Below are 18,312 nucleotides of genomic sequence, written 5' to 3' on the forward strand. Positions count from 1 at the left end.
CCATGGGATGTCGTATAAGATCTGGTCACTGGCTGGTCAGCTACATATGGTACACCCATGGTCGTGGTCTTTGAAGAGACTGAGAAGATAAATGTACTTACAGCTGCTACTAAGCTATTTTCAGTGATAAATGTTACACACAGCAGAGGTAGAGTATCTGTTATCAGAGTAGTGACCCTGAAAAACAAGCCAAAACAGCAACATAGATTAAATACTGGGAAAACGAACCCCCAAATTATTCAGCATTCTTATCTGACGCAATCAGGCCTCATTCACATTTTTCACAGACAGTGGAAAAATCACGGAGACATGCACTACTTTGTTCCGTGATGTGGACCAAACCCGTCCATTGAAGTCTACGGGTCCATAAAAAAAAAACAAAAAAAAAAACACAGCGCGGATGGCATCCATGTTATGTCAGTTGTTTTTCATGGACCATTGGTAGGAGATCCTTTGGAAAGTAGTTTTCAGCTGAGCTGTGTCCGTGTAATACGGATGACACGCGGAGGGCAAAAATGGACACGTAGATCAAACACGCATCCTTCACAGACATCTTCATGAATGAAATAAAGATGTATTTTCCACGGACGTCAAATGAACATGGAAATGTGAACAAGGCAAAGTCTTAGGCCTCTTGCACACAAACGTATAATCTTTTTGTGTCCATTCAGTTTTTTTGTGGACCGTATATGGAACCATTCATTTCAATGGGTCTGCAAAAAAGAACGGAAGTTACTCCGTGTGCATTCCGTTTTCGGATATTTCTGTTCCATAAAATATTAGAAGATGTCCTATTATTGTTTGTATTACGGACAAGGATAGTACTGTTCTATTAGGGGCCAGCTGTTCCATTTTGCAAAATACAGAATGCACACGGACGTCATCCATATTTTTTGCGGACCACAAAATACATACGGTCATGTGCATGAGGCCTTAAAATCTTGCATTCAGTAGTGTCCGCACTATACTGCACACAGTCAGCTTTGATCTGTAAGCAAAATTCCACCCACCCATAAGAAGCCACCTTGACACAGTGAGCGGACCTCATGCTTATAAATGCTCGTGGATATGCAATCCATGTCTTGTATTCTCTCTACAGTTTGGCTAATAAGGATCCAGACGCAATAAATGTAAAGATCTGGAACATGGTTGGGAATTGAAACACAAAGTAAGTGAGAACATAGTTCTAAAGCAGGGATGGCCAACCTGCGGCTCTCCAGCTGTTGTATAACTACAACTTCCCCCCCTTCCCTGCTGTAGGCTGATGGCTGTAGGAAGACTGGGAATGCTGGGAGTTGTAGTTTTGCAACAGCTGGAGAGCTGCAGGTTGGCCACCCCTGGTCTAAAGCAACATATCACTAATAATCTATTTAATGCTACATAAAAATATGAGCCACTTTGTTGTAAACTGTTTGCTTTACTTATCTTGTACCATGATACTTTAATGGGGTTTTCTGGGATTTTAGTATTTGCTGACCGATCGTCAGGATAGGTCATCAATATCAGATAGGCGGGGGTCCAACACCTAGCACCCCGGCTGATCAGCTGTTGGAAGAGAAGGCTGCATGCCAGCGCAACCTTCCAGTCGTTGTTTACCTGCTCGCCATCGACGTCACATTGGCAAGCGGGTCCCATTCGCTTTAACAGAACAACTCCTTCCTATACACTTGAATAGGGATGAACCGTCCTATTGAAATGAATGGGATGGCTTGTAGTTCCATCTGCTCACCACTGCTTTGCTGTTGGTGAGCAGGTAAACAATGCAGGGCATGCTGCACTAACATGGCATTGGCCTTCTTTTCAACCAGCTTCGGACCACCACCAATGTGATATTGATGACCCATCCGGAGGATAGGTTATCATTATTAAAATCCCGGAAAACCCCTTTAATGACTATTCAGTCAGTAAAATACATTCAGAATTCTCCTGTATTCCTGTTGGGCTCTTTTTACATCATGCTCTCCCTTTACGTTCAGTGTACACGCTGCAGACGCTTCCCAATGTATATCACGATAACATAGGCTATGCATAGGCCCTTTGGTAAAATGTGTATATATTCTTTTTGCAGTAACCAACTAGGTAAGCCCAGCACACTATGCACTCTTTTCTGTACAATTAAAAAGAAGGTACACTGACATACACCTGCCCAATGGATGTCAAAAGGACACGGTTCTGGCATCCTTAGGGTCTATAGAGTTCTGTGGTACATTCTGGAGGCATCGTCCGGGCCCACATGTGGAACGTATGCACCAATATGGTGAGAAGAGTGTATTGTGGGAGCTCAGATAAAGGTCTGTTTTGGGCAGTCCCACAAGCTGCCATATCTGACAGTGGGTATCATCATTGTCTCCGTTTACTTTGAATGCATAATGGTGTACTATTGTATTTGGACAGTGAATCTATTAGGCTCATGAGTGTTTTTTTGTTTGTTTTTTTCCTGTATTTTAATTTTTATTTCTTTTGCTCCTGCTTTGGAAATACACATACACATGTATTCAGTGCAGTCAAGTTGATGTGCTATCCTAACATCACATTGAGCAGCCATGTTCCAGAGAGCATGTCATATTCTTACCTCATCTTCTTTGTAGCATCGACAATACAAATGGTGCTGTCATGGCTCACCCAGGCCATACGGTCCCCACTGTGAGAAAAGCACACACTGTGCACCCAACCACAGCTGCTACTGGACTCAAACATCAGTTCACCAAAAGGCATCTTAGAACCCCATGGGGTAGGAGCTGGACGCTCCTCTACCTCTTTAATGTATGATGAAAAAATCCTGTGAAAGAGAGACACATTTTAAGGGGCGGACTAAGAACTTAAAGTGGCCCTGAAAAAAAAAAAAAAACTTAAATTGGCCCCATGGTGTAGGTGGGTCCAAATTGACATGTAGGCGGATCCAACACATGTAGGCAGGGACAACAGAAGTAAGTGGGGCCTGCAGAACCAAATGCCACAGTGCAGCACAAAATACTGCCGCCCCCCACAGCAGTGTTCGACTGAATTCAGGAAGGCATGGGTGCTTATGTGCCATACTAGCATTAATTAATGCTGAGAGTATGTGATTGTTATATACCTGGCTGGTGGCTGTGAGGAGGGCTTGGGTGGTCCCCTCGGTATCACCCCACTCGGAAACTTCTCTGTAGGGTCTATGGCCACTCTGCTCCTGTATATTTTGCTTTCAAATTGAAACTCAATATTTGCAAGTAATCTAATGGTTCTTGATTAGTTATAACTATAAATAATGTAAATGGTATATGATTTTTTTGTGGACAGTAAATCACTATTCATCACTTAAAGGGGTTCTGCAATTTGTTTAAACTGACGATCTATCCTCTGAATAGATCATCAGCATCTGACCGGTGATAAAGGTCTGTTTTGGGCAGCCGATGAGGTGTTTGACCGCAGGCCCAGTGATGTCACGACTAGTATCAACTGGCCTGGGCGGGGCTAAACTCTGTTCACTTGAATGGCTAGTTGATGCTAGTCGTGACGTCACTGGGCCGGCGGTAAACAGTGAGAAGGCTGTGGTGCTCCTGGATCGCCTGCTGCCTTCTCAAACAGCTGATCCGCGGGGGTCCTGGGTGTTGGACCCCCGCCGATCAGATGCTGATGATCTATCCAGAGGATAGATCATAAGTTTAAACAAACTGCAGAACCCCTTTAAGTTCAACACAATCCTTTACCCTATGGCCTGTTACAATATTGGGATGTGATAAGAGGAGGTAGAGAGTTTTTGCTTTAGGGATGGAGGAATTATTAAATCTATTGAAGTGCCTATGGTTATATCAGAACTTTATGCCACAATCATTAAAAATGGAGACACTTGTGCTCTGGAGCATTGGTGGGGACCTGCAGGTAGTTTAGTCATCACCCTGAATGTATATAGCGAACATTATCACTATTTGCTGTATATTATATATGTTTAATCAAATGCAAATATCCCTATAATCAAATTGCTCCAATATAAAAAAAAAATGACCGGGCATTATCATGAAATGTTAACAGGACATGCAGCTTGGACTTCACAGCAAAGTGATTGTTACCTGCTCTTAAAATCGCTGGAGCCTGCAGCCAGAAGGACATTGTTCGGATGCCAGTCCAAGCTTAGGACTGTAGAGCGGATTGGCTTCTTGATATGTTTGCAGACCCACCTATGATTCAAAATAATATATAATCACAGGTACTGCAAAATTACTTTTTTCATTAGTGTGTGTCTCTCACATTAATATAGGTAGCATTTACTTTTACATCAGAGTACTTCATTATACTTGCTGCATACCCCGTTGGAACTCCGGTATATAGTATGTGAGTGTATGGGTCTTATTTCTTTACAGCACAGAGATCCCTGCAGACGATGTGAAATATGGCAATGGACGTGGGTTCTGCATGAATCACCTTTACCGCTGCTTAGACCTTTGGGGCTCAGTTGTAATATCTAACCTTGTCCACTGAAATCCTCTTTTTTGTGTCAGACATAATCAAGAGGTTTTCAGCTGCTGGATGTAAAAGATGTTTCCATTTACTGGGACCAGCAGAGATCTTGGAAGTGGTATTATACAATATGTGAATAGTGACATGGAAGACTAAATGTAAGTCTAAATAAAAAGAGGTAAAATATTTTCACCAATCATTTTCTTGCTCAAAATAACAGATTGAGATGAGCCTTGAACCACTGCCCACTGCAAACTTGTTCTCCTTTGGGGACCACTTCACGCATCGAGCAGCCCGGTTTATCCTGAGGATGACAAGTGTTGGTTTCCATGTGTTGTTCCGCATAGTCCACACATAGGCATTTCTATCGGTGCCACAAGTCACAATCCGATTACTCTCTGGAGCCCAATCAATGCCTAGGGTAAAGTGTCAGAGTAATGCCTTTAAAAGTCAAGTCATGTACATAGCCAGTATTACTTGGTGATGATATCATTTGTGAATATTACTGTAGGACACATGCAGGAGATCTTTAACCCTATACAAGTATATTAATTCAGTGCACACACAAATGTGAGTCAAAATGATATTCTTTAATTTTTGACAAGGTATTTATACATAATTTCCACATTTTCCTCATATTCCCAGGCCTCCTCCTTATGCCTCTTATGTTATTCCTATAGTATTCTCTCCCGACATACGCTACCTGCTACTTATACACCCCCCCATACACTGATACACAAACATAGCATACCATCCACCCTTTACTTCATTATACTATCCTTTTACATACAACACCTACCATTCATCTTTACTCTGCCCCTCGGCCACCATTTGTTGATCAGACTACCTTCCTGCTATGAACATTCTGCCGGCGCTTTTTAGTTTTGAGTTATGTACACTATTTGCCAAACAATATGGCCGCTATTTTCTTTTTTCCCCTTTTTATTACCCTTTTTTTCTTTCCATTCTCTCTCCAGTAATTTTATCTATTATTTTTCCTTTTGTTCTTATTTTTCCATGCTTCTTATTTTTTAGTTCTTTCCTTTGCACAGACTTGAAAAAGGTCACCATGACCGAAACGTCGTCATCCTCATCATCATCATGCTGAGAAACGATTCTTGAAATTATCAATGTTCTCCCTTTTTTTTATTTTTTTTCTTTATTCTTTTTGCGGAGACAATGAAAATTATGTACAAATACCTTGCCAAAAATTAAACAGGATATAATTTTGACTCACATTTGCATGTGCACTGAATTCATGTAGGAAACACGGCCAGGATAGCAGACCTTTGTCGTATAACACAAATTTTACTTGATAACATTAATGTGGATCTTTTGCTATAAACTGAAAGGTATAAGCAGTAGTCCTTATCTGTGCCCACCCACATTCTACAGCTATGATTTCAGATATGTAAGGCTCTTTCACATCTGCATTTCACATCCATCAGAAGAACAGAAAAAGAAAAAATAACTGATCCTTCTTAGGCTTCCGGGTAGTGCCACTTGCCATCCAGACCCCATAGACTAATGGGATCTGGAAGAAGTCTGGATGCTCCCCAGCGTAATGTCTGGGATTTGGCTGGATAGATATAGCTGTACAAAACAGTTGTGGTCCATCCGAATCTCTGCATAAATGCCCGGGAGAAGACAGATGCCAGCAGTTTCCCATTATAGTCAATGGGCTCCAGCGGTGAACCGCAGTATACAGGACTTTTTCTCCTATCAAAAATAACTGATATCTGACAGAAATGATGCAAAATGTTTACAACTTATGCACACAACCGTGTGTATTTTGCGGTCTGCAAAACACAGATCCGCAAAAAATACGTATGATGTGTGCATTCCTTACTTTGCAGAACGAAACAGCTGGCCCCTAATAGAACAGTCCTATCCTTATCCATAATGCGGACCATAATAGGTTATGTTCTATGTTTTTTTGCAGGACAGACATGGAATGCACACGGAGTAACTTCCATTTAAAAAAAAAATTGTTTTACAGACTTATTGATATTAATGGTTCTGCATACGGTCCGCAAAAAAGATAGAATGGACACAGAAAGAAAATACGGTCATGAGCATGAGCCCTAAGGCTCACATTCTGGCCCTACATTTAAGGCCTCATGCACACAACCGTTGTTCTGGTCCGCATCCGAGCCACAGTTTTTGTGGCTCAGGTGTGGACCCATTCACTTCAATGGGGCCGCAAAAGATGCGGACAGCACTCCGTGTGCTGACCGCATCCGTTGCTCCGTTCCGTGGCACTGCAAATAAAAAATATAAGATAAGTCAATGGGGACAGATACTTTTTACTGACACAATCTGGCACAATAGAAAACGGATCCGTCCTCCATTGACTTTCAATGGTGTTCAAGACGGATCCGTCTTGGCTATGTTAAAGATAATACAAACGGATCTGTTCTGAACGGATGCAGACGGTTGTATTATCTGAACGCACAAAACGCGAGTGTGAAAGTACCCTTAGGGATCATTCAGACAAACGTAAGGGCTCCGTGCCCGTATTGTGGGCCGCAAAAGCAATATACGGTCCGTGCTTCCACATTGCAAAAGATAGGACATATCCTATATTTTGCGGATTGTGGACCCATTCAAGTCAATGCTATTTGCAGTCCGAAGCACGAGCACAGAGCCCTTATGTCTGAATGAGTCCTTAGTCTTACCTGTCACTTGCCCATTGTGTTCTTTCAGCTCTTGAATTTTGGTCCATTTATCGCCATCCTTTTTGTAAATGTGAACATCATGACTGTTCGGACAAAACGCAATTTCTGGAAAATTGAAAGCACACAGAATGTAACGTTTTACTACATCTATAGATATTTACAATGACGTGTGCAATTCTGCTGCATCATAAAAAAGGTTCATAATTATACTATATCATCTATGTTATACCATATTATAATTATGTGTTGACATGGTGCAGTTTTTATTTTATTTTTTAAATATAATTTTTATTGAGTATTCATATGAAATAGTATTATATCATGCATAAAAGTTGTGCATAGGTTCTGTGTACATAATATTGGTAAGTATCATCTAGAAAAGAAGACATAAGAATGTTGCATAAATCATGTTACACAATCACTTCTCAATGCCCCCCCCCTACAAACACATCCTGGTGCCAATCCTCAAACACAGGAAAGAGTTGTAAGCTAATGAGTATCTTTAGTTACGAGTCTGAATATACAGCGGAAATAAACGTCTCCCATTTTTTGAAGAACGGCTTGATCCACAACCCTTTAGTTTGCTCTACTTCTATTTTCTCCATGTCAAAACATTTCTTTATATGCAGAAATACTTCACACGCTGTTGGGACTTGGGGATGAAGCCATCTCCTCAGAAGGCAATGCTTAGCTGCTAAGATTGCTATATGTAACACCGGTGAGAGAGGTTTATGTTCCGGTGCATGGGCGTAGGGATCACCATAGAGGCCATAGCAATGGCTATGGGGCCCAACGACACTGGGGGCCCGGGCTGCCTGCTGAGGATTATTATTTTTTTAATTCATGTGGTATAGCTACAGGGGTCACAGGCCCCTCCAGGACAGACAGAGAGAGCGCTATCTGCAGGGCCTGTGGGCAGTGCGATAGGGCGCGGCCGGAGGCAGAGAGGCGTACCTGCAGTGAGGAGAGGGAGTGGTCCCGCTCCCAGTCTGGACGGCACTCCTACTGGCCGGAAGTGGAAGAGGTGGAGCGTACAGCGAAGCTGCGTGCTGCTGGGCCTGGCAGTGCTGCTGGAGTGTGGGCGCGCAGATGTTCAAGTGGCTGTGAGGTGAGGGCTGGCTGACTCTGGGACTGGTAAAAGTTACTCTGGAGTCCTGGACCATTATATCTAGGGAGGAGGGGGGAGCAGGACCCTGGAGGTCTGGACCAGTACATTTAAGGAGGAGCAGGACCCTGGAGGTCTGGACCAGTACATTTAAGGAGGAGCAGGACACTGGAGGTCTGGACCAGTACATTTAAGGAGAAGGGGGAGCAGGACACTGGAGGTCTGGACCAGTACATTTAAGGAGAAGGGGGAGCAGGACCTGGAGGTATGGTCTGGACCATTATATAGGAGGGAACAGGACACTGGACCATTATATCTGGGGAGGAGGGGGAGCAGGACCCTGGAGGTCTGGACCATTATATTTAGGGGGGAGCAGGACCGTGGAGGTCTGGACCAATTTATTGAGGGGGGAGCCGCAGGATCTCCAAGGTCTAAACCATTAAATTGTGGGGGGGAGCAGGACACTTGATGTCTGGACCATCATATCTGGGGACTGGCGGTGGGAGATTTAGGATGGGTTTGGGGGTGGGAGGTCTTGGAGGAGTGGGATGTTGGGGTGGGAGGTACTGGAGGGGTGTTTGGGTAGGAGCTCTGGAAGGGGTGGGAGGTCTGAGAGGTATGTGGGGGTGGGAGATCCGGGAGATCAATTTTTTTTGCTATGGGGCCCAGTCATTTCTAGCTACGCCCCTGTTCCGGTGGAACAGGAAAGATGATGAGCTCTGGCATGATTGGTATTACTATTTTCAGATGTGTTTTGATATGGTGTTTCACCATCTTCCAGAACTTTAATGGATTCCGGACAAGACCAGATCCCATGTAACATATCCGATCTCTTAAAGGAGAACTGTCACATTTAGACCCTAATTTCAATTTTCATATATGTAGTTACTAATAACATGATATTCCAGAATCAGTTACTATTAGACTGACTTACCCCATATTTAATAAGATTCAGCCCTCAGCAACCAGTCTGCATAAAACTGCAATTTAACTATTCAGTTAAGATGTCCGCCACTGCCCTCACCCTGAGGCTAATCCCGCCTGCCCTCTCTAGCCAGTAACAATAGCCCCCCAAAAGTGTCAGTAACCAGAGCCCTCCCCCCTAGGGGATGTGTCTGCCAATGCAGGGACAGGGAGAAGTGCACACAGCCCAGGTAATCTGACCTTGCAGGCTGTGTGCTTCTGCGTCCTCCGTCCTTCAACACAGACGGACCCTGCCTAGCAACACTATTGTAAGCACAGGTAAAAGTAGGCAGTACAGGGAACAAAACTGTGGAATGAAGGGGTAATTGAATACACAGTGAAAAGTTGAAATAGGGCCACCAAGGTGATATTAATCACCACAATCCAATACTCCAAAAAATACTTTAAGGTGACATTTCGGGCAGGCAGTAAGTCTTGACTGATCCTTAACTTTCCCAGAGTACTGGAAGCCATATATGGCTTCATGGAGCACCTTAAAGTGCGTCTCTCTCCATTCTTCATTCAAAACTATTTTCCTAATTTTATCCCATCCTGGTAGTATTGTGCTATCTAGGTTCATAAGAGGGAAATCTTTTTTTCAATGCGAAAAATAGGGATTCTGTTAAGGGCTTTTGTTTAATTTCTCTAATCTCTTTATAGAAATCTGAGAGGGACTTTTTCACTTTGCCTTGACCTAACAAACGATCTAGGGCATGGATGTCAAACTCATGGCACTCCAGATGTTGCAAAACTACAACTCCCATCATTCCCTGATAGCTGTAGTATGCCCATGCATGATGGGAGTTGTAGTTTTGCAACAGCTGGAGGGCCACGAGTTTGACATCCCTGATCTAGGGCATTGGGAACCATTACTGCCGCTGGAGATTGTATTCTATGAGCAATTAAGCTTTTAAGTTGTATATAAGAAAATAGTTGCTGGGAATGTGCAAGCTGGTATTTTTCCCTAATCTCCGAAAAGGAGTAGAGATGGCCTTCCTGCCCCTTCCATACGTCCCGTACCTTATTAATGTTCTTTTCCTTTCATTTCGTGAAATTATGGGAATCTGTTCCGGCTGGGAATTCTGGGTGGAAAATATGAAGGGAAGTTTGAGTATTTTACATATCTCCTTCCAGGCAGCCAGAGTGTCTCGTATCGTGAGGCTAGTTTTTATCAATGAGGGGATAGCAGTTAGTCTAGTATGGAGTAATGCTCCTAGGGACCAGGGGCGAACCAGTTGAGATTCTAGTTATTTGTTATGTAGAAACTGGTTTCAAAAATCCAATCTACACAATGTCTCAACAAGCCAGCCAGATTGTAAAGACGAAGGTGAGGAAACGTTAGCCCACCTTTTTGTTTAGGTAGTTGTAATTTGCATAGTGCTATTCTGGGTTTCTTCACAGCCCATAAAAAGGTGCGGAATGCTGATTCCAACTTAGCTAGGTCAGAATGCTTAAGTAGGAGAGGGATACTTTGTATATGGTACAGTAATTTTCGGATGATGATCATTTTTAAGAGTTGAGTTCTCCCCCCAAGAGATAAGGGATATTTCTTCCATCTATCTAGATCCGCCATAATCGATTTAAAGAGTGGGGGGTAGTTTAGAAGATACAGGGATTCCAGGCGCCTGCCAATATGCACGCCTAGGTATTTTATTTATGTGGAGGCTATTTGTATGGGAGTGCCTAATTGAGGGGCGAGACGTCCTTTGGCTTGATTGTTTAAGAGGAGAAGTTCTAATTTAGCAGGTGGCTCTATATCCCGACACCTTTCCAAAATCTTCCAATAGCTGAAAGACATCTTTCAGGTTTCTCCCTGGATTCTCTAAAAACAATAAAAGATCATCTGCAAAAAGTGCATGTTTGGTAGTGATATTACCTATCTTGATACCTTCTATATTCTTGGCAAGGGCTATTTTAAGGGAAAGGGGTTCTATGGCAAGATTCAACAGTAGGGGAGAAAGTGGACACCCCTGTCTAGTGCCTTTGCGTAGGGTAAAAGGAGTTGAAATATATCTCGGAGTGTGAATCCTAGCATGTGGGTTAGTGTAGAGGGCCAACAGATATTTTCTAAAGGGGCCGCTTATTCCTACATAGTCCAGCGCGGTACCCATCCATCCCCAGTCCACATTGTCAAATGCCTTCTCTGCATCTATAACTACAATTGCTGGGGACGGATGAGCTGTCGGATGCATCTTTACCTCATCCAGAACCCCCAACACCTTACGAATATTAGTGACCCCCGCTCTACCTTGGACAAACCCCACTTGACTGGGGGAGATTATCTTAGGCAACCTGTCACCTAGGATCTTAGAAGCTAATTTCAGGTCAACATTTATTAGTGAGATCGGGTGATAGGAGGAGTCTAGAGTAAGGTCTTTACCCGGCTTTGGCAGCACCTTGATATGGGCTGTTTTCGTATAGGTAGGGATATCTTTACGTTGCATGTAATTGGTGTATATACAAAAAAGCGTAGGGGCTATATCTTTTGCCAGAATACGATAAAACTCCCCTGTAAACCTATTCAGGCCTGGTGTTTTTCCTAAGGAAAGGTTTTTTATGGTATGGAGAACTTCATCGGCTAGTTATTGGGGAATTGAGGGTATTCCTATCTGCTTCTTTTTGTTAGAGTAGCATCTCCTAACCAGTCCTGAACACACGTAGTCTGACAACCTGAGGTATCATACAGCTTGGCGTAAAAGTCTTTTAGAATCCCATTGATCTCTTTGGGGTGTGAACATGTTTTGCCCGTATCATCCTTAAGGCCACGAATGTACGTTTGACCCTTTTGGCCAGTAGCCAATCTAGCCAGGAGTTTGCCAGCCTAGTTCCCATATTTGAACAGGTGAGCTTCCCATTTAGACTGTGCCAGCTGTTCCCAGTGGAGAAGCCATGTATTGCATGTCTGTTTGGCTTGCTGTCATTTATGCTGTGAAAGTGTAGAAGGTTTGTTTTGGAAGGCTGTATAGGATATCCTCAGCTTATCGATCATTTGTGTGAGTTTTAATTTGGTTGTGTGTTTTTTGTTATATGAGCTTTCCCCACATCCCACAACAACTGGGGGTCCTGTTTATACTCTAGCCACTAGCCATGGAGCATATCCCAGAAGTTTTCATCTTTAATCAAGCATGCTGGAAATCTCCATAAGAAATCTGATCCCCTGGGTATTCTGTCCTGAAATAATATCGAGACCGGGGCGTGATCTGAAATCACCATATCTTCGATTTTTGGTTCTGTGAAATGGGCCACGCTTTCTCTGTTGACCAAAATATAATCTATGCGGGACCAGGACTTATGGGTGGCAGAAAAAATTTGAACTCTCTCCCCTCAGGGTGGATCAGGCGCCATATATCTGTAAGATTAGCATCTGTTAATAGGCGTGCTAGATTTAGAGTCTCCCCTCCCTTCCTGCCTTGTGGATTTATTTCCCTCCTTCTATCTTCTACTTGGCTTACTACAGCATTCATGTCTCCCCCCACTATTCGTAGCCCCAATGGATCTCAGGATACACGTTGACCCAAGGCATCGAAAAAAAAAAACACATCTGGTTCATATATTGTATAATCCTGTGATCTTGAAGTGGCACCAGAATTTTCTCCCCTCCCCAGTTGCCAAACTTTGTTCCCAAACCATAACAAAAATATACTGTCTGAGATGAAACCATTCATTACAGCTAAAATAGAAAACAATATCTTAAAGATTCGAACTTCACATTTTTCCAGCATAGCAGTATGCGTGTTAGTTAAATGGAAAAACACAGACATTTCCACCCAGAAGCAATCATAATACAAATCAGGTTAAATTCCAGCTACTAACTAAGATGTCATGCGCGTGGACACCAAAGGTTAAACATAAAAGGGAGCCAATGGTGTTCCCGCGATCCCATTTGCGACCGGATCGAAATGTCACGTGGTCCTACTGCTCCAGCATCACCAGATTATAAGCCATGCATTGAAAGTCAAATGCATGGGAGACTAATAATTACTAAGTCTCAAGGAGCTCAATGTGGTGGCGGCTATTAGCTAATAACTACATATTATAATACAATATAGTGACATTAACAGTGTACCATAAGGCAATTTAAAGGTGATCTCCCCATAAAATATAACAGGGGGTAACAACTCGTAGCGATCTTTCCCCACTTATTTCAGAGTGGGTCGAATGGGTGTAAATGGAAACCACTATAATCTCCATCTTAACGTAGCCCCAAAATGTATGAGTCCAATTGAACACTTACAGTTCTGATGAAGATCTGAGCGGGTGTGAGTGGTTCCCGCCACTAATGGCTTGGTATGTGAAAACTTCAACAGCCATCAATTTGACTCAGGGTCAGCGTAGGTAATACCCCATAATAATAAGGGGAAAAGTAGAGCTGAGCCTGAGGGCTAATCAAAGAGCCCTACTATAAAGAATCAGGTGTTTGATTGTCCCCAATCTTGTATATCTTCGTTGACAGGGAGTTCACTATGGCGAGGAGAAGATAGTTCATCTCTTGATACCTTCTTAGGCTGCCTGTGCGGTTTGGGGGTTAAGGGCCTCTTCGGGTAGTCCAATGCGGGTAGTTGCTTGCGTTCTGAGAGAATTTCTCTAAGGTGCATATTCGCCTCTTCTGGGCTGTCAGGATGTAGATGTACCATCAGGTAGAGAGACCCGGAGGATGGCCGGGTATAGTAGAGCAAAGCAGGTCTGGTTCTTGTACAGCGCAGAACAAATTGGAGTCAATAGTCTCCTCCTTCTTGTAACTTTGGCTGAAAAGTCCCCAAATATTAAAATGCGCTGGCCTCTTAACATTACTCCTGTACCCTTTTGTTTATATGCTCTCAACAGTGCGGCCTTGTCCGATTAATCCAGGTACTTGACTATGACCTGTCTGGGTCTTGTATTGCGGTCTGGATGCAAGTGCGATCTGTTTGATCTGCCTGAGGGCTCTGGAGGCATCCCCTGGCCCACCCTGTGTGCTCGTTCAACCTTGCAGCAGGATATTAGTCCCAGGGCCCTGGGGAGCTCCAGTTCACATATGGATATGAGCTCTTTTGCCGGGATCTATTCTGACAGACCCACGATGCGCAAATTGCTTCTTGTTCTGGAGCGATTTTCCAAGTCGTCAATTTTTGCACATAGTTTTGTGTTTTCCTCCACCGCCTGGGAGAGGTGGTTTCTAATCACTATGTTATCTGTTTCGACCGCCACCAGCCTTGTCTCCAAATCCTTCAGGTGTGCAGAGTGTTGCTTGACCTCAGCCTGAAGCGCCCCAAGGGATTGAGCCACAGTGGAGGAGAGAGCCTCTTGGAGATCTGGTATTATGCGGGTAGCGACTTCCAGTGCCAGGTGTTTGTAGTCAATATTTGGCTTGTCACCTTCATGTAGGAGATCGCCGGGGTTGTCTGCCGGGGGTACCGGAGATCGTGCGCTCTCGTATTCTGCTGATGGAGCCGCCATCTTGGGGTCTGCGGGTTGTTTGTCAGCTTTTGCCGGATTTCTTTTTACTTTGCCCCCAATGGGAATCAGAAATCGGTCCATAGACCGAGTATTTAGAATTGGGGCGTTTGTATCCAGCTGCACATCTATTCCTGCAGCCGGGAAGATGAGGGGAACAGGCATGTAGCTCATGCCTCAGGCACGTAGCTCCTGCTACACGCTGCCGCTCATGCTGGCGCCAGAACCGGAAGTCCGACATGGTGCATTTTTCATGTGAATTTTTTATGTTCCACTTAATCATCACTGATGCAATCAAATACTGAATAAGTACATGACGGTTCCCAGTCACAGACCACGAGAAAGCAGAGAGTGATGCTGTAGAGTAGACAGTATGAAACATCTGCGTTCCTAGTGGAGGAACAGAAAAAAAAAATCTCCCTCCTTGTTTTCCTTCTCCAAAGCCTGGCCTAGGAAGATCCACAAAAATCTGCACATGATTTCAATTTATTTTGTGTACTGTATGATTGTATATCTGTCAGGCTCTATAGACCAGACTGTACTTGGCTATATCTCTACTACTACTACTCTCTCTGCCCGAGTTACATCCCTATATGCTCTATATACAACATGGCCAACTGTGTACATCATTACTTCCATAACGAAGAAGAAAATGGGTTTATCAATCGGAAGGTACTAATTCCCATTAACGAGAACCTGTCACCATTAAAATGCAGTGCAATCGGCAGGCCGCATGTTATAGAGCAGGGAAGAGCTGATCACACTGATATATAGTTTTGTGGGAAACGATTCATTAAAACCCTTTCTGAGCTTGGTAGCCAAGTGGGTGGTCTTACAGTGATTGACAGCTATCTGTAAGCACATTTAAAGGAAAGACTGTCAATCACTGATAGAAAGAGCAGAGATTTTAATGAATAAAATACAGATTATATCGAATCTTTTCCTTATCAATCTGCTTAGCTCCTCCTGCTCGATAACATGCTGCTTGCAGATTGCACTGCTTTTTCATGGTGACAGGCCCTCTTTAAAGAAGCACTAAAAAATGTATTCTCTGACCTGTTAGGAAGGTACATGATGTAAACTGTAGTGAAGGTAATCTTCTTACCAGTGACTGTATTTGTGAGTTATAACCTCCATTCTGATCCTTAGCTGTGTCATGGGACCAACATTCTGATCTCTAACTGACACAGAACAGGAAGTCAGTTACTTCTTTATTCATTCCTATGAGGCTAAGGCCTCTTGCACACAAACCGTTTTTTTTGCGTTTCCGTTCCGAGTTTTTTGCGTTCCGTATACGGAACATTTAATTTCAATGGATCCATATTTCCATTTTTCTGTTCAAAGATAGAACATGTCCTATTAAGGATAATTATCCTATTAAGGATAGTAGTGTTCTATCAGGGGCCAGCTGTTCAGTTCCGAAAAAAAATTCAATGCATCCATATTTTTGCAGATCCGTTTTTTGTGGACCACGAAATACTGAAAAAGCCATATGGTCGTGTGCAAGAGGCCTAACATTGAGGCTTCCGAGAGAATACATTGAGAAACCAACTTCCTGCCCACCCATAAGATGCTGTGTTATTTGGAAATTCTGATTGCTGGTCACAATTCTGACACAGCTGAGGATCAGAAGGGAGATTACCAAATACAAACAAATCCAGTCACTGGTAAGAAGATTACCTTCACTACATCATATACCTTTCTAACAGGAGAACATTTTATTTTTGTGGGAGTGCTTCTTTACACTAATTTTTATGGAATCAGGGTCGTACTGCATAATCAGCTTCAGACATTTTTGCTTATATTTTCTTATTATATGGAAAATGCAGTAAGATGTCAGGTTATTATAATTAAAGGGGTTACTGAGAGTTAAAAAAAATCAATGATCTATCCGCAGGAGTTAAATATCTGCTGTTTGTAGAAGCTGCAGCGTTCCTGTGCACTGCTGCCTTGTCCTAGGCAGGGATGTCATGTTTATTGGTCACAGGGCCAACATGCTGCTCAGTCCCATTTAAAAGGATCCTGTCACCGGGATTTTGTGTATAGAGCTGAGGACATGGGTTGCTAGATGGCCGCTAGCATATCCGCAATACCCAGTCCCCATAGCTCTGTGTGCTTTTATTGTGTAAAAAAAAAGATTTGATACATATGCAAATTAACCTCAGATTAGTGTTGAGCGAACTTGTGTTTAAAGTTCGGGTTCGGGTTATCGAAGAATCACGTTATGGATTCCCCTACCACGGATTATAACGGAATTTAGAATCCATAACGTGATTCTTCAATAACCCGAACTTTAGACGCCGAATTTAAAACACAAGTTCGCTCAACACTACCTGAGATGAGTCCTGTCCCTGATATGAATCAGGGACAGGACTCATCCCAGGTTAATTTGCAAATGTATAAAATCGTTTTTTTTACACAATAAAAGCACATAGAGCTATGGGGTCTGGGTATTGCGGATGTGCTAGCGGCCATCTAGAAACCCATGTCCTCAGCTCTATACACAAAATGACAGGTTCCCTTTAAGTTAATGGACCTGACCTGCAATACCAAGCACAGTCACAATGCCAATGTACAGGGCACTGCTTGGTTAGCTGGGAGGAGGCCTCAGCAGTTAGATGACCTATTCTGATGATCCTAGCATCGATATTGTACACCCAGAAGGCATCTTTACTAATGCAATTATCCTGCTTAAAATGTAAATGCACTTATTTTTAATTATTTTTTTCAACACCATATACAGTATTTATATATTCATTGTGTGCAAATCACATTGCTGTATTCCATTTCCTTCTCCCATCAGTTCTAGTCCATAAAACGTATTCTCTATATTGTGTACTATAGTCATTTTAGAACTTACGAGTTCTATCTTTATTCCAAGCATGGCAGCTTATTGGTTCCAAGAGGAAGCTGTGAAATGCCATTCCTATGTGAAGAAAAAAAAAAGATATAAAACAAGAAATAACAAAACCTTGCACCTATTCATTGTTGACTTAGCAATGGATTCACTTAGGCTGCTTTCACGTGAGCAATGATGCCAGCGGGTGGTGTCCAAGTCTAGAACAGACCTGGACTGAGCACTGACCCATTCAATTCAGTGGGTATATTCACACGTGACATGGGTCATTTACCACATGGACCCGTGGGTCTGTACTGCAAAGTCATAGCATGCTGTATCTTGGTCCAGTTATCCTGCACAACCACTAATTCAAATTAATGGATCTGGAGGAATAACGGACCACACATGGACACCATCCTGTCTATTCAAAAACTCTTCTTGTTTCTATTCAAAACATGGACGAATTTCTATTGCTTGTCTGCAAGGAGCCTTATTCTCATGTATTAACAGACACCGTCCAACTGGTGGAGTCCTTCTGATTGTATATCAGGGATGATCAGGCTCTAGCTTTGCAGATCATATCAAATTCTTGGCTTTCTGTCTTGGCAGGTAAACATATTATTAAATGATAATAAGGTGCATGTAAAGCCATATCATAAGCAATGATCACCAATAAATGTATTTATAAGTGTAGATCAGATGAAGGAACGCAGTGCCACACTAGATGTAGGATAACCTTTTACTGTAAAAACAATACTTAGTTTGGGCTTCTCATCCAATGATTGTAGTGTATATGAACGGTTTGGTTTTCATTAAAAATAAAAGTAATTTGTGAATACATGTTCTATGCACTGCATGAC

At 42.8% G+C, this 18,312-nt stretch overlaps 1 protein-coding gene across 1 annotated transcript in view; it reads right to left on the minus strand.

Annotated features, from left to right (window-relative positions):
• Nucleotides 1-18,312, minus strand: part of ARPC1B (actin related protein 2/3 complex subunit 1B) — a 96,598-nt gene that overhangs the window by 20,934 nt on the left and 57,352 nt on the right. Inside the window, exons 2-7 of the mRNA XM_044302595.1 lie at nucleotides 17,474-17,539; nucleotides 7,113-7,217; nucleotides 4,628-4,850; nucleotides 4,047-4,154; nucleotides 2,573-2,779; nucleotides 102-177 (exon numbers count right to left, since the gene is read on the minus strand). Of these exons, the coding sequence (XP_044158530.1) occupies nucleotides 102-177; nucleotides 2,573-2,779; nucleotides 4,047-4,154; nucleotides 4,628-4,850; nucleotides 7,113-7,217; nucleotides 17,474-17,537 (783 nt within the window). The 5' untranslated portion in view covers nucleotides 17,538-17,539. The remainder of the gene's footprint in view (nucleotides 1-101; nucleotides 178-2,572; nucleotides 2,780-4,046; nucleotides 4,155-4,627; nucleotides 4,851-7,112; nucleotides 7,218-17,473; nucleotides 17,540-18,312) is intronic.

Source organism: Bufo gargarizans, chromosome 8 (assembly GCF_014858855.1).
Source record: "Bufo gargarizans isolate SCDJY-AF-19 chromosome 8, ASM1485885v1, whole genome shotgun sequence".
Lineage (NCBI taxonomy): Eukaryota > Metazoa > Chordata > Amphibia > Anura > Bufonidae > Bufo > Bufo gargarizans.